Raw genomic sequence first — 27,148 nt, forward strand, 5'->3', positions numbered from 1 at the left:
TCTCCATCCATGATGTGATACCCACAATAAAACCAAAGCAAGAGGAAAATTTGAAAATGAATTCAACTAGCTATTCCTGCCTCTCTCTCTAGAGGAAGGACTTTGTCCCGGGCCCACCCTGGGCATGGATGTGCGTGTCTGTGTATGGGTGGAAAGGGAAAGTATTTACAGACAGTTGCTGTTATTGTGTAAGTCTTGCACCAAATTTCGTAAGAGTGTTCAAGTGTATTTGCCAAAGGCTCCCGAATTCCCATACTGGGTTGGCAATCAGGTCTGCTTGGAGGAAACTGTGTGTTTTGGGTATTCAGAGTGGGCTCTGTTGCTACAGCAGGAATGATGCAAGACCTTGAGGGAGGCCATAGACTCGTCCTGGCCCCTCATGGTGACTCCGGCAGCATTGTTCCCTGAGCTGAACTGCTACATCTATGAGGACAGTGCCTTAGGCAAAGGACAGATTTATAAAGGGATATCTGTTTGTATCCCCAAACACCAAAGTGTGGATTAACGTGGCCAACTTCCATGCTATGCTTGTTGTAAAACATCAAATGAAGATAGAGGCTTGAATTTCATTTTCCCCAAAGGGGATTAGAAAAATCCAAATTGGTTATTCATTATTGTTGGCTCCTCTGACTTAAAATACAAATAAGTAATGTTTGAGAGTAGTAAGCCTCTTATGAAAGAAGAAATTGAAGCAGCAATCATTATTTCATGGATTCTTAGGACTGGAAGGGGGTTTTCATCATTTAATCCAACGCTTCATTTTTTTTTTTCTTAAATGGGGCTTGGATGTGAAGCGACTTGTGTAAGTTATACGAATAAAAATGGGCAGAGTCTAAGTCAAACGTTTGCTCTACCCTCCTGCATTATTCCTCCTCATTTCTATGTCATCCCCTGAATCAGCTGTGCTGTGCTATGAAATTAGATAGGACTCAAGTAAGATCCTCTGTCCTCTATTCTAAAACCAACCCTTGTGCTAACTCGTACAGTTGTTTACTAAATTGTCTCTAAAGCAGCAACAATGATCACTGGAATAAGAAGAGAGCAAAAGGAAGAGTAGAAATCAGGTTTTCTTTACAGGAAAATCATAAGCAACTGGTACCTGAGCAGCTTTGAACTCACTCAGAGGGGACCAACCTGCCTGCAGCATGACCTGCCTGGATAGGCACTCGCTGGCCCTTCTCGGTTTTGGCCCCAAATTACCAGATACGGAGACCATTTATTTTCTCTGCCAACTGGACTTACAAACTCTCACTTCAGAATTCCTTCAGGCTCTTTGCTTTTAAATTTAATCTTTTTGGGCTCCTAGACCGTAATGTTCTTATTCAAAGAGCAAAAATTACAAAAATTTAAAGACCCTATTTGGTCCTTTTTCTTGGCTTGGAATGAATTCATTTTGGGAATAAGCAAAGCCAAACCAGCAACCCACACAACTGAGCAGCAAAGTGGGAAGAGCCACCTCTACCGGGTGTGACCGCTGTTCAGTCAGTGCGCCAGGCAAGAGCTGCTGGGGCTTGTCTATCCAGACTCCAAACGGTGAAGAATTCTCTCTGAACATGTAAGTATCTATTGGGATTCATTGCTGTATTTCTGACAGCTACCTGGGTCAGAACTCATCATCTGAACTTTCATAGTCAAGATCTGCGTGATCTAGGTGACTCCCTTGATTCTCTGATGCTCTTTGCATGGAGAACAGAGCACAGAACACTTGATTCAGACAAAAGTGAAATATTATACCAGAATTTTTGCTGTTGAGGACAAAGGGATATGTGGTATTTGCAAAAACATGTCAGAATTGAATTTCCTTTCAGGGGTCCATTAGGTGAGTTACCCAACTCCAAAAGGGCCTCCTCACGAGATACACACTTGCAAATGACATACTTCTCCATGCACGAGTGGGAATGATCGGAGACCCTCTAATCAATCAATCTTTGGGATTTTTCACCTTACCTCTCAGGAGTACATCTCCCCTTGCAAACTGAATTTCCCCTAAGTCTTTCTCAGCTTCCACCAGTCCAAATTCAAAAGCTAGGCATCTGGGGACCCTTTCTTTAGACTTTCATGAACACCCACGCTGATGAGTCATTAAAGAGAAGTAAACACTTGTATCTTATGAAATATGGTAACTTCTGCAGGAAATGAGACTATAGGTGTGTTTCCACACCCAATAGGAAGTAAAGAATCAAATCTGATGGCAACTTGGTTCAGAACTCAAGTTCTCAAGTTTTATATTGAAGATCTCCGTGATCTAGATGATTGCCTTGATTCTCTGATGCTCTTTGCCTGGAAGGCGCATCCTCAAAGATTTAAGGGAACGTTTACCTTGCGAGTTAAGCCCTTCTTTTTGCTGATTGGATTTGATTCACTGAATTGTAAAAAGGAATCAAAGGATGACTCTGCTTGGGTTTCCCAAAGGGTGAAATTGAGAAAGGAGAGGATGAAAGTCTATTCAGTTTGTCTTCTCCTGAAATGATTCTGATTCCTAAAAGGAGTGAATGAGTCCATAAAAAACAGTGTTGCCAAAGCCCTGACTTCACAGATCTTATAGGATGCAGTGTATATCTGGCCTGCCATGTCTGTGTACAAGTGTAACATTTATGCATCATCAAACATTAATGGACATTACAAGCATTCATATTTGTGTTGGACCTATTAATATAAATCTATGCATATAATGGACAGATTATAATATCCTGCTTAGAAAAAGGTTGTTAGAGGTATATTCTGGATCTACTGGTTCTGTTTATGGCACATATGCTGGGCAAGGGAAACCGCAGTGGGCGTGGCAGAAGAATGAACAAACATGGCTAACAAAACTAGAGGACTCAGTCATATGCCAGCTCTACATACATCCCGGATTTTTCAGGCTAGTCCTGAATTTGAGAAATTGCTTATTTTTAACAGGATTTGTTGAACTCCCAGATAAACTGATTTCCTAAGTATATTTGCATGAAACTTAACGCACACAGTTTCAAACCCGAAAACCCTGCTTTGTTAAGCTGTGCCACTTAGTTTCTTCTGAACACACTGTCCCCTTATATATGTATAGGCTAACTTGACAGCTAGGAAAAAGTGGAAGACAAAGCAAACAAGGAAGACTTTTAGGCAGAGTCTTGGGAAGACGGTCCTGAGGCCACTCCTTCGAGCAACATGTCAGCACGTACAAGTGCTAAGCTGGCCTCAGATAGCAAAAACACAAGCTCCTAGGTGCCTCTCTTAGATCCTTGTCTTCATCATAAAAAAGCTCTTGGGAGCACCACTTAAAGGAAATTCCTAACAGTTTCACAGTTAAATCCAGGAACTGTCCCTTTGATCCACAGTATCTGCTGTAAAGGATGCATTTCCCACTACATTTCAGCATGCCAGTGGCCACCCTCTGAGCTGTCTGTCTAATGAAAATGAAGACCAATGCCATTCAAAAAAAATTAAGCAAAAGCAGCTTAATACTGCTCAACAGTGATCCTTAAGAGACAAAGCTACTAGAATCTCTCGTATGTTCAGAAGGTATCTGATTTGGAAGAGAAAAGTCACAAAGCGTAGGTAAAAGGGTACTTGATGTCCATAAACACCCTCTCCCAAGAGAATGTGGACCCTGACTGTTTATGAATCTCTCAGCACCGATCTGCTGGCCTCAGACCTACTTCCACATTGGACCAAGGCTCTACGTGCTCCTTAGAGTCAAATGTGCTTGGTTTCTCAGTGATTCACATTCAAGTTCTCAGGAAACTCCCAAAGCCAGAAAACTTAGGAAAATACTGTGGGTTATTTGATAAAAAATGATAGGACAGACATGAAAAAGGTAGCTTGGAGGTACCTACCCCATGCAAGGCATGGTGCTACTCCAGTGATGTTATTTCTTCCCTCAAACTTTCACAGCCTTAAAAAGATTCCATCTCGAAGTTCTGTGGAGCCATCCTTTGTTCCAACTTCATGGCTCAAAGGCTGCCCTGACTTTGCCATAGAACTGTCAACTTTATAGGATTTTGCACATGTGTTTGTTCTGGGTTCCTTTCCACAGAGAAGATGAGGGAGAAAGACAGGCTTTGCTTCCAACTCTGTCCTGTAACTGGCTTTATGTGCTTCAATAGAATATTTTTTAAAAGCTTCCTGCATATTTGATAACTAACAGTGTTTGGTTTTGTTTTTGTGTTTATCAAGAGATTCGTATTAAAAGAGGCACAGCCAACACAACTGTCCTTCATATGTGAGGAAAGTAAAATGGTTAAGCCATCAAACTGGATGAGAATACGACTGAAGTAATTTGGGGATTAAGAATGTCTATTTTGTTAGAAACCCAAATCAGAATTTTACGGATGAAACAAAGAAACTGAAGCGTAGATCAAACGATCTCACTTGATTTCACTACGCCAGGTGATGCAAACCAAATGTAAACAAATTTGACTCTTTGAATCTGGTTAAAATGTGTGTTGACTGTGCTCTTTTGTCAATATATACAGTAGTTGCTGCACATTACAGCCTAATCCATGATCAAATTTAGAGCAAATTATGAAACATACTTTGACACTTCAACAATGATCCCCACAGACTAGGTAGGGTAGAGCAGAGACTCAGCGGGTTCTGTAAGCAGCTGCCTTTAAGAGGATGGCTCCCACTACTCTTGGAAACATTTAGCTTAAAGAGTCTACAGAAGAGAAATCGGCAAAGTTCCCTAAGACAGGTACTTTCTTTTAACGAACACAAGGGCAGACACTGCAAGACATTTAAGGGGATTTACTTCTAGAGGCGTCTAACAGAATGTCTCGTGCATTACACGGCGAGGCCTGGAGAACACTGGAAGGAGTAACACTGAGAGTCTGCTCATTACCGCGAGGGCCTGGAATGTGCCACCCGGCTTTAGACGTGTCCCCTGGGAAAAAGGATCCACGGTCGGTTCTGCATCTCGAGGGAAAAGGGAAGCTGGCAAGGACGCGTCTTCAATTCAAACTGATTCCCCCAGCAGCATCCGTTCAAACAGTAACACAAATGAGAAAACTAGACGGTTACGAAGCATTATTTGGCAAAGACACAGCACCGTGCCTCTCACTGACTCACAACAGATCCTCTAAGCCTCAGCTAACAGATTAAGTCAACACAGAAATACATGTATTTTTTTTTCTTTTTAAAGAAAGGTCATTTATATCCTCTTTTACCATAAGACACGCTGGGGAGTTTATTGAAGGATTTGCTGAGGGTCATATCCTTATTTTTCACGTTTCCAAGGTTCTTCCTCAACACTGCCGTCGGCTGACTTTCCGTTGGTTGCCAAAGTTACCTGAAAATAATTATCATCAGCAACCAGCTTACAGGCCATGAACCAGAGAACCACCCCGTGGATTATGTGTAGGAGCACCAGACCCGGGCAGGAGACTACAAGAATTCAGTATCAATTCCTTCCAAATTGATTTTGAGCTGGTCTGGTGAACTGATTTGTGAACATTAAAAAAAAAATACGTATTTGCTTTATGGGGTCTTGAGGGACTTGAGAGGCCCTGCAAGTTAGGGGATAACTTCTACTATGCTTTTAGGGTTGAGATGGTGTGTAATTATCGAGAGATCCATCACACGCTAATGCAGTCCTTCAAACATAGTGCCCTCGTGCTACTCCATACAACCATAGAGGAAAAAAAATCCAGAACTAGGCAGCTAGTTCTACTCATGCACGTGAAAGGTTCAGTTGCAGTGAGGCCAGGTGGATTTCATACACGTCCAATTTTAAAATCAGAAATCGTGATGGTCTGGCTCTACCCAATAAGCTATCCAGGCCTTTAAAAATCAGACTGGAAAGGAGGGAATTAAAAGCCAGAGGTCAGTGACATGTATATGTGAATTCTTTCCATGCAAACATTTATTAATCAACTGTAATCACCAGACTGTCCAGATCTTGCTTCCCTGGCTCTTAAGCGAACTGAACCCTTACACAGAACGGGAGGGTTTCCCCTCCACTTCTAAGTTGTTTTCCTAGCTTACCTTCCATCTGTCTGTCTTCAAGGTCATGTGCAAACTTAAACCCACGACTGATATTCCACATAATGGAGAGACTGGATTTATGGAAGCATTAGGATATGGAGACATGACAAACGCAGCAATGTTTGAAAGAAATCTGACCTTCTCCTGACCCAAGTGGAAGTGAGACGCATGCATTATGAACACGCACAACATGCTAGCAACCGAAAACCAAGCGCCTTTCACGAACCAAGCAAATGAAAATAAAAATTACTCATTCCTTCAGTCCCCATGAAGCCCTCCCCCACTTTTTAAAAGACAAACCGTGCAACAAGCAATGACCACATCACATGCAGTTATTCTGATTAAAATTTTTAAAAAAAATTGCATAACTTGAAAGTATAGTTACAAGGCAAGAGTTTGAAAACAGAGAGACCAGCGTGACATAAGAATGCTTAAGGTGATTAAAGTTGTGACCAGAGCGGCAGCAAATTTGTTTCCCCTTCAGTGAACTGTCAGAAAAGACTGCCAAGGACAAACTGTCTGCCTGGAGCAAGCTGCCTGTTCACTCTGACTTTGAATGTGCCTATTTGGCTTTCAGTGATGAGCCAGGTCAATAGCTGGGCAAAAGTATAAATCACCATGTGGTGCCTTTGGAAAACCAGACAGAACTTGGGTGGTGGGAGGGGGGTGTTTTTTCAAATACTGGGCCCTATGTTTCAAAAGTTGCTGGAACAATAGTTTGGTTTTTTTTTTCTTTTTTCTTTTTTTTTTGCATTTCCTTTTTCTGGCTGGATGAAAGAAAGCAGGGATTCTGCTCTCCAATCCATTCTACCCCTCTCTGTTCCAACACCTGGGTTAATAGAAAAGCAAAAAAGGGAGTTTCAGTTTTTTAATAGTAAGACTAAGAATGGACCAGAAGGAAGTTCAAAGGCATGAGTAGAGGTGACTCAGATATTCTGGGAAAGTATGTAAATTCATCTCCACAGCTCTGGCTGGCCCCTATGCACATCAGTGTCAACTCACTTAATTGGTCTAGAGTGGGAAGAGTCAATCTGCCTCTCCTAACAACCTTCACTGAGCTGAACCCAATCACTCCACTAAGAAATGCAAACAGCCAGATAGTTATTAAACTAATATGGCCACTCCATGATTTCCATCACCTACTCGGTTTCACCATTTGACCATCTAAACGTAACTTCACCAATGAGTTTGCAGATGGGTGGTTCAGTGGTCAATTGCATAGAGAAACTGAGCCACTAACTCTACAGAACCGTCCAGCAAAAAAGGTTATCTTAATTAAAACATAGGGTCAAGATGCTGAAAGGACACACTTAATAAATATTTCTAAAGAGCCGACTGCATGCCAGGCACTGCTGTAGGGCACAGCAGTGATAAACAGGGCCATAGCCTCTCCTCATGGACTTACTTCCCAGAGACAGGGACAGTTGACCTATGTCTCCCTTTAGGACTTGAATTGTTTTGCTAAAAACAAAAAACAAATTTGTCCTGATGTGCTTGATGTCCTTTAAGGAAAAAATAATCCAGAGATTCTGAAATCTACTGGTATCTCCACGCCTATACACCTTCTTCAAAATGTGTCCTAAACAACATTGTTGAGAAGGCTCTTGAGACAGCTAACCACTGGGATTCTCATACATGACTGAAAAATCAGAACACACATATGGTGATTTTATTTTGTTTCATACTACTGTTTTTCCCTGGATGGCGGTAATTGGGATCAAGCCTTATCTCCACTACATAATCGTACATGCATTGTGCTGTCCTCCACTGTCTAAATCAGGGCTTTGCAGACTACTGGTACTTAAAAAAAACTTGATTAATAATCAAAATATTGGAGGAGGGCATAGGAATAAGAAGGAGGTGCTCAACCTAACCCCACAAGGCACACAATAAATACTTGTTAAATATAATAGTACAAAGAGCCATTCCATGGAATGTTGACCCTTGTTTGACCAAAAATAATATTTTGATGGGGAATAATCCAGCACATTCATTTAGATGTGGGAAACACTAACGTTCCAGGAGTACGTAGTATACGATTTAGGTGCATTTGAATTTCTAACAATTTTAATCATTTTTCCACTGAGTAGATTAATTTATGTGATTGCCTCTTGATAGGTGGGGGTCCCTCCCTAATTTGCATCAGAGCCCTGGTTAACCCACACAGATAGCTGATACGAGGGGACGAGCCAAAGATGGTGGCTGGACCTATGTTACAGTCCAGTAAAGAGAACTGCTTCTGTGCCGTCCTTAGTCATCTGGCAGAAGCTGTGGTGTATATTTGGAATGACCCAGAAATAACACAGGGAGAGACTAACTACTAAATGATGGGAGTCAAAAAGGTATCAGAAACCTGTGTTGGATTCAAATTGTCCTCAGTTGCTTCCTGGAACTATCTGAGCAACCCAACCCCGAGGGTTGATCCAGCTCACCTGCCAGGGTTTCGCCAAGCTTGCTTTACTCTGGTCATGACACTCTGTCTTTGACAATGTCAAGTTAGTTACAATGAAGGCTTGACAGAGCCCATCAGGCTTGAAGACTCAGCATCCAACAGCTTGGAAAAGAGTCCACAGCATCCATGCTTCAGGAAAGATGGTGCTGCCAAGCAGTGTGTGACAAGCAGTGTTTTCTCAAAGACATCTATGGATGACTGTCCTGAAGGAGAGTTATCCTTTACTTGAAGTTACTTTCCCCTTCTTGGAGCAAAGTGACTGCCAGGTCAAAACTTACCTTCCCACAGAAATAATTAAGAGAAAGACAGCTGCACAGAGTTACGTGGGCACATTTTTTTGACCAATATGTGAAATACAGCAAGGAGGAATCCTTGTGCTCTATGAATCAAATGATTCTGGGTATTTCTCTTGGTGTTTCACTTGAGGAATAGAATATGTGAAAGCCAGCAAAGCCCTAGGAACCACAAATTCTTGAGCATAGTGTTCAAAGAACTCTGATCGAATTTGTGGAGTGGGTGGACGGGGAAGTCAGAATGATTGTTTTATATCACATGGATGAAACAAGCAACTGATTGGCTCTTTTGCTGTTAGACTTGGTTTCTTGCCACATCAGACAAAGAGTTAGATGATCTGGGACTCCTAGAAGCTTGAGTTACATGATTCTTTAGAAAAATTAATGTGACAATAATACATGCAGGGCTTTTGTGTTTGCTTTAGGAAATCTAAGCAATCCAGCATGCACTATCATATACAGGTCTCGATATCCATGAATGAGAAAGGTACCTTGCACTCATCTACTATGACAGAGTTGTGTGCGGCATAGACACACTGGTTAGAGTTGCTTTCCCTATGGTTCTTCATGTCATCATAAATGGACTGAGTCTTGGTCATTTCAATATCTTCATGCATTCGGTGCTGGGAGTCAATGGTGTCCAGCTCAGACTTGGAGAGGTGATAGACAATCCCAGCCCCGAATGAGTCGCCCACAACATTGACAGAAGTTCTCATCCTGTCCCTGGGTACAAAGAACAGAAGACATTCAGTGAGGAAGCAGTGTGATGTGATGGCTGAGAGGTTAAGGTCTAGCACAGAGAGACCTGGGGCTGAGTTCTGGCTCTACCTTTCTCTCTGCCTGGTCTGGGGCAAGTGACTTAACTTTTATGAGCCTTGATTTCCTTGTCTGCCAGTTGGAGATAACACTCATATTTCTCTCATAAGCTTGCATGAAAATTAAATAAGACAATGTTTGTAAATTGCTTAGCAAAATATCTAATGAATGGTAAGCACCCAATAAACAAAAGCAAATAGATAGAAGGAGAGAAGGAAGAACTAGACAGAAATAATGTGTCCAGCTCTCAGAATTAGTACCCAGACTGCAGCCATTCCTAGCTCTGTCCAACAGTTCCTCTTGATTTAAACTCCAGATTACCTCCACTAATTCTATTTATTAATTTTACAAGAAAGAGCAACCACCTGTGAATTCTCTCATAATAGAAAATTCATCTTTTTGTAAGGGTCAAAACTAACGCTGCCTTCCCCCTGCCCTGGGACCTCCAGTCTCTCCCCACCACACACGTATACACAGACACAGCTGTGGGCTAAGAAACCCAGTCACAGTTTTCTCCCTGGCCAACAGGTGTAATGACTATGTGTCCTGGGAAAACCAGACTACTTTTTCTTGCTCACTCTATTAACCTAAAAAAAAAAAAAAATTAAATCTTCCAGAGGGCCTCTTGAACCAGCAAAAGTTGAGAAAACTCCTTCCTCCAATTTTGTTTCTCAAGTTCTGACCTGAAAAATAGGATGGTTGGTAACTCTCCCTCACTCTCCGTCTTGAAGGTCAGCGCCAGGAAAACAAATTAAGTTCTCAAGAATAACTCGTGTTCTCTCACCCCTAAGTTTAAATCATTGTGAAGAGTCCTTTTGACCCTATCTGTGAGATACTCAAAGTTCTAAAAAAAAAAAAAAAAAGGATGTTGGAAAATCACACACTAACACACACACACACACACAAAAGGAAAAGAAAAGGAAGGAGTTTTAGGTAGAGATGCTGTGGAGACATCTTAATCCAGGACACTCAAGACTTCAATTCAAAATAAGTAAATAAATGAAAACACTAGAATTAGTTTAAGGCAAAGTGGAAACTTCCATTGGTTCTTGGAACAAAGGCCTAAAATAAATTCTCGTTGCCATGATCAAATCTATTTCTCACTAGAGAATAATAATAATGAAGCTGCACTGGGAGGAGTCTGGCCTGGCTCTCTTGCAAGGAGCTGGGGAGCTGCCCGTCTGGTTTCAGGCAGGAAGATGTTGCCCATGAAAAAAAAAAAAAGATCAAAGCCTGGCTTCAATTCTCAGGCACATCTCTCCACCTGAGAACGCTCCTCTCCTCCCTTCTGCTTTAGAGACTCTGCCTCAGGGTGATAGAGTCTGTACCCGAAGGAGAACTGGGTCTTGAGGCCATCCACAGAATCAGGCACTTGAAGGAGAGATTGTGTAGAAGCCTCAGTGTCAGAGGATAAGAAGGAACACATGATAGTAGCTCAGAAAAAGCATGCATTCTGGGCGCAGGCTGACTTGGATTCAAATGCCAGCTTTTCCTCTAACCCGTTGGACAACCCTGATCATACTCAACATTTGTGAGTCTTAGTTGTCTCATCTATGAAATACAAATAATAAAAACATTCCCTACCTACGGGCTGCTGTGAAGATTAAACAAAGTAACAGAATGCTTAGCACAGTTGTAGACATTTAGTAAGAACTCACAAAACATTATTTCAGGATGTGTCCCTTTAATATTACTATTAATCTTATCAAATCAATTCAAATATATTTTTGGCAGCTCCTAGGCAGAGCATCCAAACACGCCTGGTTAAGCTACTATCTACCCATGAAAACATTAACCTTACTTACAGGACATCTCCTATGGCAGCAGTGCCAACCAACCAGCTGAGTTATCTGTTCACCATACAGTTGTAGTCTGCTTTGCTGCTTCTCAACTACACTTTCTCCTGAGTCATGCATCCAGCAGGAGCAAGTGCTGGGTGCCCTCAGGTTTGGTAGATAGGCAACTTTATCCATACCTGGGCCTCAGCAAAGGCTTGAATAGAAGTGTGTTGAGTCAGGTGCGAAGGGTGAGTCTGAGATGAGCTAGAGGGAAGAGAGAACTAAAACATGTGAATTCTAAGCGGTAGGTGCACCCAAGAACATTCACGATGGCTCATGAGCACAGTGAGCAACAGAAAACAGGAGCTGACTAAATCATGTGTGGCCGTGTCAGCCAAGGGCAGGAGTTAGGACTTTATCCCAAGTGTAACGAGGAGCCACCGAAGGGAAAGATCATGCTTGTTCCATTATCAAGAGTGGCTAGACTGAAAGAGTAAAATTCACTGAGGAGGCGGTGGACATGGAGAAAGATGGATTCGAGGGAGATTTAGGAGGCAGAATTACAGGACTTGAGGACTGACTGGTTATAGAAAATAAAAAAGAAAAGAGTCAAGGATTCTTCTCAGGTTTTGGGTTTGAGCAACCGATGGACAGTGCTACCAGGTGTAGAGGATATAACTGGCTGGGGTGAGAAAGATTCTGGTGTCAGCTTAAATATACTGAGTGAGGGTCATGACCCAGCCAAGGAGAGATGTCCCGCAAGTGCTTGGGAATAGGGACCGAAGATTAGGAGAGAGATCTGAGCTGCAGGTAGTGAATTAGGAGTCAGCAATGAGAGAGGCCCTGGGTGGGTGCCAAGAACCCTAAGGGAGACCAACGTTTAAAGAATGGGTGAAGGAATAAAAGCCTGCAAAGGTGGCAGGAAATTATAAGAGTTTGGCGAGAGCGTGTTTCAAAAATAGGGACCATGCCTATGACTGCCTGGAAGTCATGTAAGATAATGGAGAAAAGGTGGCTCTCAGTTTCAGCAATGGAGAGACCATCACTCACCTGACGAGGGTAGCTTCAATACAGAGGCAGGCACAGAAGCCAGCTGCAAAAGGTAGAATGTTGAATGAGAGATGAGGAGGTGGAGATACTAGGTGGAATCAACTTGTTCAAGAAGACTGACCGAGAAGGGGAGGAGAGGGAGTGGTAGATGGAGGCAGACAGAAGACAGAATTTCTGGTTTGCTTTTGAGACCCCCGGGGGGAATATCTGACCAATTCTGGGGAAGTCCAACTCTGACCAAAAGCAGGATATGGGGACTGATGGTTCGCATGTGGAAAGTTTCTCCACAGACAAATACTTTCATTTTCTCTCCCAACAGCCCTGACTGTTCGTGAAACCCTGCTGAAATCAGGAGTTTTTAGGCTACTTGGTAAAAAGAATTTTTGAGTGCTTGCTGTTACTCTTGGGTCTGGATGTGGCATGTCAGGTCGTGAGAAGGGGAGGGAGGTGAGAGCAGAACCTTTAATTGAGTGGATGCACTACAAGTGAGACAGCTATTTGGGGGCTACTGGGAATCAAGACCAAGAGAGCAGGACGAAGCTCTTCCACACTGAGGAACTGGGTCTGGTTCCCTGGAAGAAAAACAATTGTCAAGATGCTGTTTCTCTTTTTCTTTCTCTCCGTCTAAATCTTCTGGTAGGAAGACAGTGGGATTGTCTGAAAGTCCTGCTCACAGAAGAACAGAGCCAATTCATCTGGTGCCTTGTATTGGAGTGAACCACATGAAATTGCCATTTTGTGAGCCCAGAAAGGCCAACTATTGGCAATTTCATCTGATTCAGCTTAATACTCATAGAAAAAACCCTCGGATGCCGGGTGCACAGTGTGGCAGAGGGGTCACCTGAGGCCCCCAACCTCAAGACGGCTGGCATGATTCTGGGCATCAGCCATATGGGATTAGAGAAGGGAAGAAGAACCCACAGAAGAGTGTGAACTTTGGATTGGAGTCTGGGTTACAACCCTGCTTTCAGCAGGGAAAGGTACTTGGCCTTTTCAGCTCAGCTTTCTCATTTGTAAAATACGGAAAGTAAGACCTACTTCCAAGAGTGTTCGGAAGATAATAACTGCTAACATGTATGATTTACTTGTCCTTTGAGAGGTCCTCAGCCCACCTCTGCATATAAAAGGTTTGATATAGCACCCGATGCAAACTCAGTGCTCAATCTTAACAGCTCACCATCATCACCGTCATCACCATCATCACCAACATCACCATCACCATCATCGCCAACATCATCACCATCACCATCATCATCACAATCATCATCATCATCCATCCAAGCAAAAAGGGGAGCAGATCACTTCCTCTCTTATTCCTTCAACAATTCTTACACGCTCTTGTTTTGCACCTGGCACACTGTTGGGATTTTTTTTTTAACCACATCTGTCCCCATTACTATAAGTCCTTGGAGGGCTGATACCATATTTTATTCATTTATGACAGGGGCAGGGCCAGAGGAGAGGGAGGTAGGCAGGTATGTGAAGGAGGCAGAGTGGGGATGGACTGTTATTTAAGAGGTAGAAGCAGATTAACTCTAGAAAGAGAACTGTCTTTTGTTTGGAAAACATCTGATTGGATATTTTGCTGGTGAAAAGCTAGGACGCAGGGCGAGATCTAGAAAGAAGAGATACACACAGAGACTCAGATTACCTAGCAGAGGAAAATGAGAGAGGTGTCTTGAGATCTGGGGGAAGACAGAGAAGTGGAGAGCAAAGAGGTCCAGCAAGGGAACTAAACCTGTGTGAGGAGAGATTTCCAAGCACGAGGGACACTAAGGACTTTTTTTTATAAAGAAAATAGATGCCTATTATTAAATCTTTACTTTTCATGCCACCTGAATTATTGGCAGTGATTAATTCAGAGAAACAAGGCTTGAGATTATAGGGCCAGAAAAATTTTTCCCTTCTCTTCTAGGTTTTTGGCTGGTCTACTAATTAAATCGACATAAGACAGATTAACAGGAAAATTTAATTTTGTACATAGCTGAGCCTTATAAAAATATGAGACTCAAAGGCAGTCAGGCAATTGAGGTTTATATATGCCATTCTGAGCAAAAGAGAGGACAAGGGTCTGAGGCTTCAAAGGGGAGGAAGACAATTCATGTAAAGAGTAAATATTTGGTAAATGTTTGCCCTGCCATGCAGATAAGTCTCTCCGATGAAAAAGTTATCTCTGGTAATAGCTCTCTTCCTGGTATGGGCCTCCTTTCTAAATTCTTTAACATGGTAAAGGGGACATAAAAAGCTTTCCTTGAGTCTGCTGGGTCTTGATTGCCTTCAGTTTAAAATAACCCACGGGCCAATTGGCATTTCTGGGGGTCACATATTCTGCTCCTTTTCCAAGATCCAATTACAGGTGAGGGGAGACTTTCCTTTCTCGTTTTTTAACTCTCCTGAGCTTTGCCCCTCCCTTCATTTTTTCCATGAGCATGTATTTCTCTTGTGATGCATTAAAACATGATTTTGCTGTGTGGAACTACAGCCCCACCTCCACCCCATTCCCCTGATGGGCAGTTAACACTGCGTTGAGTTGGGGACACTTTGGCAGGGGAAGGAAGGATTTAGTAGAGAAGGGTCACGTTCCATGCTAAGGTTGACACAGAATGAAGATGAAGTAAGACGTAGAAAAGAGGAGAAATCAGGGGAAGTGGGAAATCAGAGCAAAAGCTGTAAACGTAAGTGCCTAGAATCTTCAGAGAGATGGTAGATAAAGGAACTGGTTTTCTCCTCCACGAGATATGGGATGGGAGTTAAGTCAATTACGTGTGTGTGTTTCTGTGCAGATGTGTGCGTTTTAAGTAAGAGAATGAGAACCCAGATGGGCAAGCCGGGAACATTCAAGGAACAGCCAGATCGTCTGGGTTTGAACCCCAGGGGTTCAGCCACTTAATATCCACAAAATTGGGATGTTTCTTTGCTCTGAGCCTCAGTTTTCTCAACCGTAAAACATGGATACTACTACTAGTTGCCTCGTAATTTGCTGCAACTTTTAAAACGAGTCCATGGAAAGTGCTTAGAACAATGTCTGACAGTTAAGGGACACTCACTGAGTATTAGTCATGGGAGTCTTGTGTCCTTTTGATCAAGTTTCATTGAATGGAGGCACAAGATGTCAACCGGTGCTCAAAAAGGAGTAGAGATGCTCATATATCCAACCAGGAACTCCTGTTCCCCCTTCCCTACCTCGGGCCCATGCTTCTGGAAGTGAGGTCCCTAGACCAGTCATCAGCCTCGCCTGGGAACTGTTAGAAAAGCCAGTTCTTGGGCCCCTCCCCAGACCTCCTGAATCTCCAGGAGATTTTGGTGCACACTCAAGTTTGAGAACCAATGCTCTGTTCCTTCCAGGAAAGCTCATAGGGGAGCTTCAGAGTCCCCCCTGGAGGGTGGCGGCTCTCTTCGGCTTCCTTATAAGTTCCATGTCAACTGCACCCCCCAGTTAGCAAATATGTCCCTAGAGATGCTCTCACCAGCAGTCCTGTGTGGTAAGTGGGCTACAGATCCACTTGGCTTTCCTTTTCCCACCTGTGGCCAGACCCAGTTATTTATCACCTCTCCCTGCTATTGACTCCCAGTTTTCCTTCGATCATGACTTCTTGAGAGAGAGGGGTTTCAGCGAGATCCCATACATATCTGCTAAGAAAGCCTGACACAAAGGGCTTTTTGGACCCTGAGGAAGGTTCTGGTTTTACCAGCCACACCCATCTGGTGTTCTGGGATTTGGACACTTTTCAAGGCTCAGAATCTTGGTTTTCACCATGACATTTACAGCTAAGTCTGCCCACTGAATAATGTCCAGAGCCTGGCGGGCAGTAATGAGGCTGGCTGATCTCCAGCAGTTGGCAAAGACCGTAGCACATTAAATGTCATTGCAGGCTCTGTTTGGTTTTAAATGGAAGAGTTGCTAGAGTTATGAAACCTTACAAACCTTGCCTGGAGAGGAAAAGAAATGCCCCCCTTTGCTTTTTTTTTTTTCTTTCTGCTTTTCCCCCACAAACTACTTCACCAGAAAATGCCCAGCCTCTCCTGCCTCCCTCTCTCATCTTATCCCCCGGCCCCACGCACGTGCTAATGGGCAACCATTAGCCACGGTGCCCATGACCAAGAGCCTGTTTCCAGAACTCCTCTTGCTGGTGAGAAAGAATGTGGAACCATTACTAATTCAAAGCAGATTTGACCTGGCTACAGACCCCTCGCATGGTCTCCCAGGATCCTCTACCCTCCCTTTTAGTTTTCTTCTTAAAAGGAACGTTCATGCTTACTTGTATACAGACATCCATCACTAGCAGAATCCTAGCCTGGGTCTTAAAACTAGAAGGGCATTCAAGGGCATGGGTCTTGACCCTGCCTTCAAGCTGGTAAGTTACCAGTCCCACTGTACACACTGTGAAGCTGAATCCAGAGCGTAAGTAAGTTGCCGGCAGCCCCAGCGAGTAAGTGCAGCACTCAGACTCAGGGCTCCCACCTCCACCCTCCTTCTCCTGAGGACAGGGCCTCTGTGCATCTGAGATCAGACCCCAGAACTAGACACAAGCTCTTCCTCACTCTTCCCTTTCCAGCGGCAGCCTGGGATGGAGTTTTTTCATATACAGTTTCATCAACAGAGTTAATCCCAATGTAGCGTCATTTTCCTTTGTTCGGTCAACTTCCTTCTGCTAGCACACTTCAGCCCTGGAGTCAGGACGCCCTGCTCTCGGTGCAAGTGTGAGCATGTGAGCGCCCATTTGCTAAAATCTAGGTCAGAAGGAGGCAGAGTCTTGAATGTTTCATGAACAGACTCTCCTCCAACAGGCTTGGAAGCAGATGACTGCCAGGAAGACCAGGGCCCACAACGGCTGACCTCCTGGGGCTGGAGGATTTGAATTCTAAGAGTGGCTGAGACTTTGATTGTACCCCGATTGTCCCCACTTAGCTTTTTTGTTCTGTTTTGTTTTCATCCTGAGAGAGGGGGGAATAAAAACCAAACAGGTCAAACAAAAAATGATCCGGTTAGTATGTATAACCAGGGGTGACCCTGAGTGGTCTGTTTTCGCCAACCTCTCTGTCTCTGGACCCCTCTGCTCCTTCCTGCTGCTAGATTTGCTTGTGTAGCGTGAAGGGCCCTGATCTGGCCACATGAGCTCACCTGTGCCATTCAAGTCCTGGTTTCCTCATCTGTGAAATACATCATAGCGATCTTTAAGTATTAACCATAAACAGATGTAAAAAACATGGTGATACTCACCAAATATTAGTTCTGTCTCTTTATTCCTGATACTACAAGTGCATTTTCTTTTCACTTAAATGCATTTGCATTATAATGGGGTAGCTTCTGTAATAATTATTTTTATTATTTATTATTTTTTTATTGAAGTATAGTCAGTTCACAATGTTGTGTCAATTTCTAGTGCACAGGATACAAATACATACATATATTTGTTTTCATATTCTTTTTCATTATAGGTTACTAGAAGATATTGAATATAGTTCCCTTTGCTACACAGTATAAACTTATTTATCTTTTTATATATAGTAGTTAGCACCTGCAAATCTCGAACTCCCAATTTATCCCTTCCCATCTCCTTCCCACCTTGGTAACTAAAAGTTTGTTTTCTGTGTGAGTGAGTCTATTTCTGTTTCTAAAGACAAAGTGCATTTGTCTTTCTACAACAATACTTTTTAAAAAGATGAATCTCCGATGGTGGACGTCAGGCCCCAGGAACAAGCCCAAGAAGAGACCAGGCAATGTGGTTAGAGCAGGCAAGGGATGCTCGGTGACGAGGGGCAAAGAGGCAGAAGGCTCAGTACGCTGAAGTCACAGGGGAAGCAGCTGGGATTTTAATAGCTTCCTCTGTCTTCATGTGTGGAAAGGCCATGGATTATCACACAGCAACTGTGGGTAACTTCAGCATGCATTTATTCAGCTCCTACTGTGTGCTCTGTCCCCAAGCAGCTGCCAGTGTCTTCAATTCCGTTTTGTCCTCCTCCCAACCAAATCCTACCCCACTCCTTTGTCTCCTTCATCCTATCCCTCCAAATCCTTCCACCCATACCACCACTGAATCTCAGCTGCCCCAGGACTGCCTTGTCTGGATAGACATCATGAGAAAGGCTGTCCCTCTGGGCCAGAGCAGGGCACAGAGAATAACTGCGCTAGCGCGGAGGACGCCGCCACTGCCACCTGGGAGGTGGGCGGAGACAGATGGGCTCATTTCACTTGCTTTTCACCTTCCCACAAAAGGCATTCCCAGAGCGTTTCTCTGGTGTTGGGAGAACCAGTCAGGAAGATCCGCGTCCCTCCCAGCAGCCCTCCTGGGTTGAACAGATTCTGTCCAAGAGCCGCTTTCCGTTTCTAACCTAAACCTCAACGGCAGGTTCTCCGGAAAGACCAGACTTCCCTCTGGCCTTCCCAGTGTCCTTCTTCCCTTCAGCCACTCGCAAGTTTCTCTCTTCAGAAGGGTGGCTATAGAGGGATGGAACTTGTTTCAGCATAGGGGAAACTCAAGGCCATAAAATGTGGCTTCCGGTTCTTAAAATCCATGCCAATCAATGTCAGAAAAATTGCTACTGGCAGCTAGGGTGATTTATAAAATATGTGTGAGCACCTTGGCCTTGGATCTCTGCACCAGCATTTGTCACTCCGCACCTCTGACACTGAAGCCAACGGCATCCCCCAGAGCCTGTCATTTATTTCCAGGACTGGGCGGGAAGTATCAGCATACATCCCGCAGAACACCAGAGCCCGAATGAGCCCTTAGCAACCTCCCTACTGGGGGCCATCTGGCTAACGGGCCTGCCACTGTGAATGGGCAGAGAGTCCTACACTACGGTAATGTCCTTCACTGGGAAAGGGAGCCAGGCTGTGTGTACACGGTTGAGTTCAAGCATCTCTGCATGGCCTCAAGGCTGTCCATCTTGCCTCACCTCGCACCGCTCCTTGCCTCACTCTGTGTGCTCCAACACCACACCACTCCTAGGTCCCCAGCTGTGTGCTGCCGCAATGCCCCGTGCAGGCTGGAGTTGACTGGAGCGACCTGTTCCCCCTCCACCTGCATGCACCCGGGGAACTTCTCCCTCCAGGTGGCACCCAGCTCAGCTATCACTGCCTTTAGAAGCTTGAATATGACCATGACTGTGAACGTGGTGACCTCCCAAACCAAGTAGACCGAGGGTCAAATCTCTATTCATTCTCCCTAAACCTCAGTTTTCTCATAATGGAAGTGATAACACCAAGCTTTCAGGGCTGTTCAAGGAAGCTGTGAAGGCGCAGCGTAGCAGCCAGCACACAGTAAGCCCTCGAATTCAGGAGCCGTTTTCCTTGTTTCCTGATTTCTCCACTCAGCCCCTCCATCCTGGATGGGGATGGGTGTCTGTCTCTATCACTATCCTTCCATGTATGCACTATTTTTTAATCTACTTTATGGAAATGTAATTTACAGGCAATAAAACGTACCCATTTCAAGTGCATGCTATGTTGAGTTCTGACAAATGTGGACACCTGTGCATACCTGTGTACATGGAACATCTCTATTACTCCTAAAGCTTTCCTTGTGCCCCCACCCCTGAGCTCAGGCAACCATGATCTCATTCTATTGCTAGAAATTATATTGTCTTTCCTAGAGTTTCGTATCAATGGAATCACACAGTCCATATTCCTTTGTGCTTTGAGATGCTCTGCACGCATCACTAGTTGGTTCCGTATTACTCTGCTTTCAACTTTGTATTCTGACTTATCTGATTCCTCCACCAGATCCCGAGGCCCTTAGAGGTTCTTTTTCTTCTCTGGTTCCCAAATAGGCACTGAGTAAATGTTAGCGGGAAGAAAGGAGGGAAGAAAGGAGGGAGGCGCCATGGGGACTGGCTAAGGTCTTGGCTGCAGCTCTGCATCTTGCCCACCCCTGGGAGGCAGCACTCACATCCCCAGCAGAACCCCCCAACACAGACACTTACAGCAGCCAGTCCACAGCCACCAGCAGGCTGATGTCCTCCGTCGGCAGGCCCACAGCAGTCAGAATAAGGAGCATGGTGACCAGCCCGGCACTGGGGATACTGGCTGCGCCAACGCTGGCCAGCGTGGCTGTGAGGCTGTGGGAGCAGAAAAGGCCGGTCAAGGGAAGAGAAAGCGACCTTGGCAAAACCACCCCTGGCAGGCAGTTTCAAGCTCTCCTGTTCCCGGCAGTCATAAAATCTCTCTCGACCTCCCAAGGAACAGAGAAATCTGGAGTACTAAGGCCCAGGAAATCGGGTCCATTTGGATTCTGTTCAACTGTGATGGAAGCTTATAAATTCATGGATTAGAGTCTTTCCCCCACCATGACATCTAATTCGCCTAACAGATCACTGGGCTCAAATTAGGTAAGCGTGGCTCCAAAAGCAGACAAGGAAATATTAAAGAAGAAAAACAAATCACTCGTAGTCCCACAGGAATACCCCTGCATTCATTTCTGCTTACGCCTTTATGTCTCTGTGGGAACCAGAGACTTCTAGACTACGTGGCAGGAGTCTGCAGAGGCCACTGCCAATGTTAACATGAGAACTCAAAACAGCAAATATCCAGGCGCAACTGAGTGGACATCGGGCGAACAGATCAACAGAATTCCAAATGACAGTAAGCTTCAGATGCCTGGACGTTGCACCGTGGGCTGGAGAACGCATTATTCAGAGAGAGGGTGCCAAGAAATGATAATTAAGTAACAGGAGGCTTTCCCTCTGAAGCATCTCATCCCTTGCTTTCCAAGCAATGCCAAGGGCACACCCAGCACAATTTTGAAGTTGTCTCTGGAAGAGGGTTTAACCTTGGGTTCAAGCGCCCCGTCTAGACACCAGGGGGCCTCTGTGATCCAGCAAATGACAGTGACTTTTCCTCCTCTTTTCTGGGTGCTATTTATAAAAACTATCATTTCTGAATGGAAGGATGCTTCTGAAAATATAGATTCCTAACTTGCTTTTCTGGCTGCTGAAAAGAAAAAGGGGCTGCTTTCTTTGTGGTTATCTAATTCCAGAGTGTTTAGAGTAGGTCTTTGGGCTCTAAACCAAGAATCAGGCTCCCAAACTGGTTTGACCAAGTCCAGACCATTGGTGTGCCCAAAGCACAGAATCCTGGCCTTACAGTTGGGAGGGACCTGAATTTACCTAATCTTACATATGAGGAAAGGAAGGTCCCAGGAGGTTTTGTGGTTCCCACTGGTTTTTCCATATTGTCATCCTTCCCACAGAATAGACATCTCCTCTAAGTGGAATCTACAAAACCCATCTTTGCTCTTCCTCTGCCCCATCAATGTGGAGCCGGTGTCAGGGTTTAAAGAACTCCACTTTCCTTGAGTCCATCTAGGTCACGGGAGGTAGTAGTATGTGGTGATTATCAGTGAAGGCTCTGGAGCTGAACAACCTAGGTTCAAATCTCACTCTACCACCTACTAACCACATGACTTTGGGCAACTGACTTCACCTCTGTGCCTTGATTTCCTTATCTGTAAAAACGGAGATAACAAGGGTTCAGAAAGCACTTAGAAGAGGCTAGCACATCGCAACCCTCACCTCCTGAAAATGTGAAATGTCATTTTTATCTGGAAATCTGGGTAGGGTGAGGGTGCTTTGCAATGAAAATGTCCCTAAAGTCCCTAGAGTTGGCAAATGGGAATTCTCAGTCATTTCCCCAAGATGGATAGAACACCAGGGAAGGGGAACTTCCCAAGTTCCAATGATCTTGGCCTCATCTATTTAATTTACAACATCAGTTGCCTGTTACATGAGTCACTCTTACACATCCCTTTGTACAGTGGCCATGTTGCCTTGCTACCCCTATAAAGAGAATTCTTCCTGGAAGTTGGTTCCCCTTGTGTTCCTCCACCCCAATTATATTCTTTTCTATATTTACACCCCACATCTTCTTTATCCAGTCATCTATTGACGGATATTTAGGTTGCTTCCATGTCTTGCCTATTGTAAATAATGCTGCTATGAACATTGGAGTTGCGTGTATCCTTTCAAATTAGAATTTTTGTCTTTTCCAGATATATGCCAGGAGTGGGATTGCTGGATCATACAGTAACTCTACTTGTAGTTTTTTAAGGATTTTCCACAGTGTTCTCCATAGTGGCTGCACCAGTTCACATTCCCACAACAGTGTGGGAGGGTTCTGAAGGGAGTATATTTTAATGAAACAAATCAAAACAGATTCAGAGTCAGCTGACGTTGGCCCCAGTGAGCCCTGTCGGCTCACTCCTGACGGCATTATAGCCTCGGGCAAACTACCATGTCCCTTGAAGCCTGTGCTTCCTCATGTATCAAAAGAACGTGCAAATAACTGCCTTGCAACATCACAGGATGGTTAAAAATAAAATAACATCAAACTTCTGAAGCAATTTCACATGGGCAATACATACAGAAGGCATTAGTGTGAGCCTGCTTCCTTCCTGTCTCAATCTTCCCTTTGAGCCTGCCAAGAATGCCTTTTCTCTTTTATTTCCTTCACCATTCTTCCACCCGGAAAACTGAAATTCAAGTGGCCTCTGTGAAATGGAGTTAGTGTGGAAGGGGATAGGGTAAAAGGTTGCTTCAGTGCTTCACCCCACCCACTTCGCTCACCTTACGGTCACAATCTGGCCTCCGTCTAGGATGACGCCATTCATTTGGGCTATAAAGATGGCGGCCACCGCTTCATAAAGGGCCGTGCCGTCCATGTTAATGGTTGCTCCGACCGGGAGGACAAATCTGGTCACACGCTTATCAATCCCTAGATTTTCTTCCAGGCAACGGAAGGTGACAGGCAATGTTCCAGCACTGAGGGACAAAGAGAGAGAGACAAGTGTTATGTCCACTTTCGAGAAGCAGGACAAAGCACAAACTGAAATGGCACCACAAAGTTTTTGTCCCTTTGTTCCAATCAAACAATATGACTTGCAGAAAGCAGTGTCTGGAGCCAAGTTAAAACCCATCGATTTGGAGGCTCAAATTTGACCTTATTAAGATGTTAATAGGCAGCAAAATATTTTTGTTGGTTCTGGCTTTTGAAATCTACTCAGAGCTTCAAGTTCTCTTTTCCCTTTGGTCACTGTTTCCATCTTGGATTAAATATTGAAGCCCATCTGATTGCTCACATTAATTGGGCTGCAAAAAAGAAAAAAGGATCAGAAAAGGATCAACTATCAACAGTAAGACAGAATGAGGAACTTTTGAATGACCCATAATTTCATGTTAGAAATGCTATTTCCAACAAGATGACTACATGGGTTGATCCCGCCCCTGGGAATTGCCCTCAGCTAATTGGGCCTGCTAATTTTGAGGATGCTGGACAAACACGTTAAGCACCATTCAGCAAGAATCCAAGCTTCTAGCAATTCACTGGGGACCCTCAAAGTCCAGCTCCCTGATAAATGGTCACTGGCCAGCTCGACAATCTCTCCAACAACATAGGGCAGAAAAGCACGCGTCTGTAGCTAATCAAAGACCCAGTTCGGCGTGACTTCACCTCCACTCCTCCCAGGCGTGGGATGGGAAATCATGCTCATATGACTCAATCTCAAAGGCCAGAACTCCTGACATGTTCTGTGTCTTCTAAAATAAGAAACCTATAAGGGTAAGTGTTGCTGAAAGCCAGAATATTGTTTCCATGTGGATAGAGGCCATGGGAAGGTAGGAGGAGTTGCTTCAGAGCTGAAGTAACATGGAAAGCGATGCAGAACATTTAGACTACCACGGGAGTGCCTGGTATGTTCACTCTCTTTTCTTTTATTCAAAACTTGGCAAAATGACTTGGGAAACCCCCAAGGCAGACAGCACATTTTTCTCTCTTGAATTTATAGCTTTAATCGTAGTTCCCTATTTCCACTTTGTCAGAATTAGAGCTCCAGCCAAACTGGACAAAATCACCCTCAGAGGTCTTGGTTTCTCAGAGAGTAGGACAGGATTGTCAGCTTCAGGCATATTGAATAAAATGCAGATTCCAGGGCCACTTCAGAACTAAGGAAGCTTAAATTCTAAAATTAGGGTCTCTTGAATCTGCATCTTATCAACCCACAGACCCGCAAGCCCTCTTAACAACCCTAAGGAAGTTAGTCATCTTACTGGAAAATTCTTTGTGATTTCAGGGCCTCATGCCTCCTTTTTGGTCTTAGGTGGGGAGAAGAAATGGATGCTTGGAGACCTCTCATCACTAAAACGTTGGGAACCTGGGGAGAAAAGTTGGCGTCTGCCTCATTCACACACAGGGGTGCCATTGTACCTGGCTCGCTGCCCCAGCTGTTTTAATGAGAAGTCAGTGTCCCTTTATTCCTCTCACCTACACCCGCAGCCCTTTTCCAAGACCCGTTTGAGGGTGACCAGGACACCACGACTGGTCTGAAATGGCTGCTCAGCTGTGGTTGGTGGCTGGATTCTCAAACGGGATGAATTTAAGGACATTGCTGGGAGGACGAGAATACGTCCATTATTATTACTGCATTCATTTTCCTACAAGGTCATAAAGGGTCTTTAGACAGTTCAACAGATTGGGGGAAACAATGTCACTACTGGACAGGCTTTGTGTCTTAAGAAGTCATGTGTACCCAGTCAGCCCAATTTGGGACTTGAGAATTTTAACTCTCTGCTGTGTTCTGACATTCTGACATTGGCAGGCTTTTTGTTTCTTTTTTTTTTTTGGCTCCTGCCTTAATGGTCATATGACAGTCTTCAAATGTTGCTAATAATAACTATCTGGTACTTGAGATTCTTCTTTTTTTATACAGATTAGTTTTAACAGCACGTACTGAAGTTAGAGGGGTGTGGAGAGGTGTGTCCCATCCCCCCTCCATCGGCTGCCTGGACGCCAACCTCTGTGCCTATTGAGAAAAGGGGGTTAAAACTTCCCCTCCACATTCCTATCCAGTCCCAGGTTAGGGGCAGGGGGTGGAAAGCATATTTAGTTGGCTAACTGGGGGCTTTTCCCCTGCGGTCATAATAGCAAAAGAACTCTTGGGTTAATTCTTAGTACGTGGCTCATGCCACAATGACTTTTATAAAAAAAGAAATTCCATATCCAGGAGAAAGCCACAGTTTAACCAAAGAGTAAAACCATATATATTTTTTTTCAAATGATATATACGGTAAGGGGAAGAAATGGGTCTAATCTTTGTGGTTTTTGTCAGATAACCCGAGCATTTGTCTTTGATTTAAATATAAATTTGGGTTTTCCCTGTGCCTTTAAGATTTACCTTTGTCTTATAAAGGGACTAAGATAATTGTCTAGTCACTCAAAAGAGAAGATACTGATACTATTTTTGAAATAATGTAAAGACCAAAACCATAAGGGTATTGGAAGAAAAGATAAAGTAACATTTTATAATCTTTGGTAGAGAAGATATCCTTAAGCAAAATCAAAATTCTAAATACTACAGGAAAAGGTTGATGACTTTGACGACACACAAATTAAAACCTGTTAGTGGCAAAAAATGCTGTAAATTTTTAAAACAAATGTCAAGTGGGGGGGATTTATTTGCAACATGTGACACATGAGTTAACATTTTTATACATGTAGACAGTTGAAAGTCAATCAGGAAAATTACCTCAACAGGAAATTAACCTCACAAACAATTCATGGGGCAGGGGAAGGGAAGGAAGCAGGACCAATCAGAACACAGAAAGATGTTTCTCCTCTCTAGTAATCAAAGAAACGCCAAGTCAGTGAGATCACTTTTCACCAATAAGATTGGAAAGTATTAAAGTGACTGACAGTGTCCAGTACTGGTGAGTAGGTGAGGAAAGACACACTGGTATATCCAGTTAGTGGGGACATAAACCAATAGATTTTTCTAAATAGTCATCTGGTGATATGTTTCAAAACTATCAGTGTGCTTATTACCATCGGACTCAGAAATTCCACTTCTAGAAATTTATCCTGAGGGGATCATCAGACATCCTTGCAGAGACGTATTTACAAGGATGCTTATCACAGCCCTGTTTAATACAGGTGCCTTAAATGTGCATTTGGGGTGGGCATTCGATTGTAGTACATACAGTGTATATTATGCAGTTTAAAAATAGTAATAAAGATCTATATTAATAGATAAAAGTTTTACGATATGTTGACCAGTGAAAAATAGCAATTTACAGTATCTATACATAGTAAGAGCTGAAAATGGACATAACTGTAAGACTAACTGAAAGGTTACCACTAGTTATCAGTGGGGATGTCCATTTTTCCCTCCAAAATTTTATTCACTGTCTGAACTTTTTCATAATGAGCAAATATCATGCTCATTAACAGAAAACAAAAATAAAACTAAACATAATTGGTTTTATTTTTGAAATAAAAGTTAACTTTTTCTCAAAAAAAGAGGATTTTTACAGATAGAGATACTTAGCCATAAGAAATGTACAGGACTAAGAAGGGAAAATGAAGTTTTACAGTGTTTCCCTTCATTTTGGGAAACAATGCAGAATCCACATATTTCCGATTACATGTATTTTAGCTTTTTCTGAGACCTCGCATTCTACTAGGACAGAATTCTCACTGAGTTCCAAGATAGAAACATAATTTGGCTTCCCAGCTGGTCACTGCTTTTGGCCTGTTAGGTCACTTAAGAAAAGCTTGCTTGGTACCCTTGGAACAGCAGTCTCCCTGTGTCACAGCGCGGCCACCTCCGCAGTGCTTGGTCACAGACTCGGTGACAAGGACCTGCCAACCCATGACTCAGAATTAACGCTGAGCTATGGGTTGCAGTTTGTTTGCCTCCCTGCCACCGGCTTTACGGCCTCTGTCTTAGTTTTGTGACCCAAGGCTACATGTGCAAAAATAAAAGAAACTGTTGCAGACTGAAAGAACAAAACTCTTTCAGTTTTTG

General features: G+C 43.7%; 1 protein-coding gene across 1 annotated transcript in view; it reads right to left on the minus strand.

Moving 5' to 3' along the window:
• Positions 1–5,113: 5,113 nt before the first annotated feature.
• SLC1A2 (solute carrier family 1 member 2) overlaps positions 5,114–27,148 on the minus strand; it is a 131,575-nt gene continuing 109,540 nt past the window's right edge. The window contains exons 8-11 of the mRNA XM_031681037.2: positions 22,917–23,111; positions 20,280–20,414; positions 9,201–9,432; positions 5,114–5,269 (exon numbers count right to left, since the gene is read on the minus strand). Coding sequence (XP_031536897.1) covers positions 5,198–5,269; positions 9,201–9,432; positions 20,280–20,414; positions 22,917–23,111 — 634 coding nt within the window. The 3' untranslated portion in view covers positions 5,114–5,197. The remainder of the gene's footprint in view (positions 5,270–9,200; positions 9,433–20,279; positions 20,415–22,916; positions 23,112–27,148) is intronic.

Source organism: Vicugna pacos, chromosome 10, assembly GCF_048564905.1.
Source record: "Vicugna pacos chromosome 10, VicPac4, whole genome shotgun sequence".
In the NCBI taxonomy this organism is placed as follows: domain Eukaryota; kingdom Metazoa; phylum Chordata; class Mammalia; order Artiodactyla; family Camelidae; genus Vicugna; species Vicugna pacos.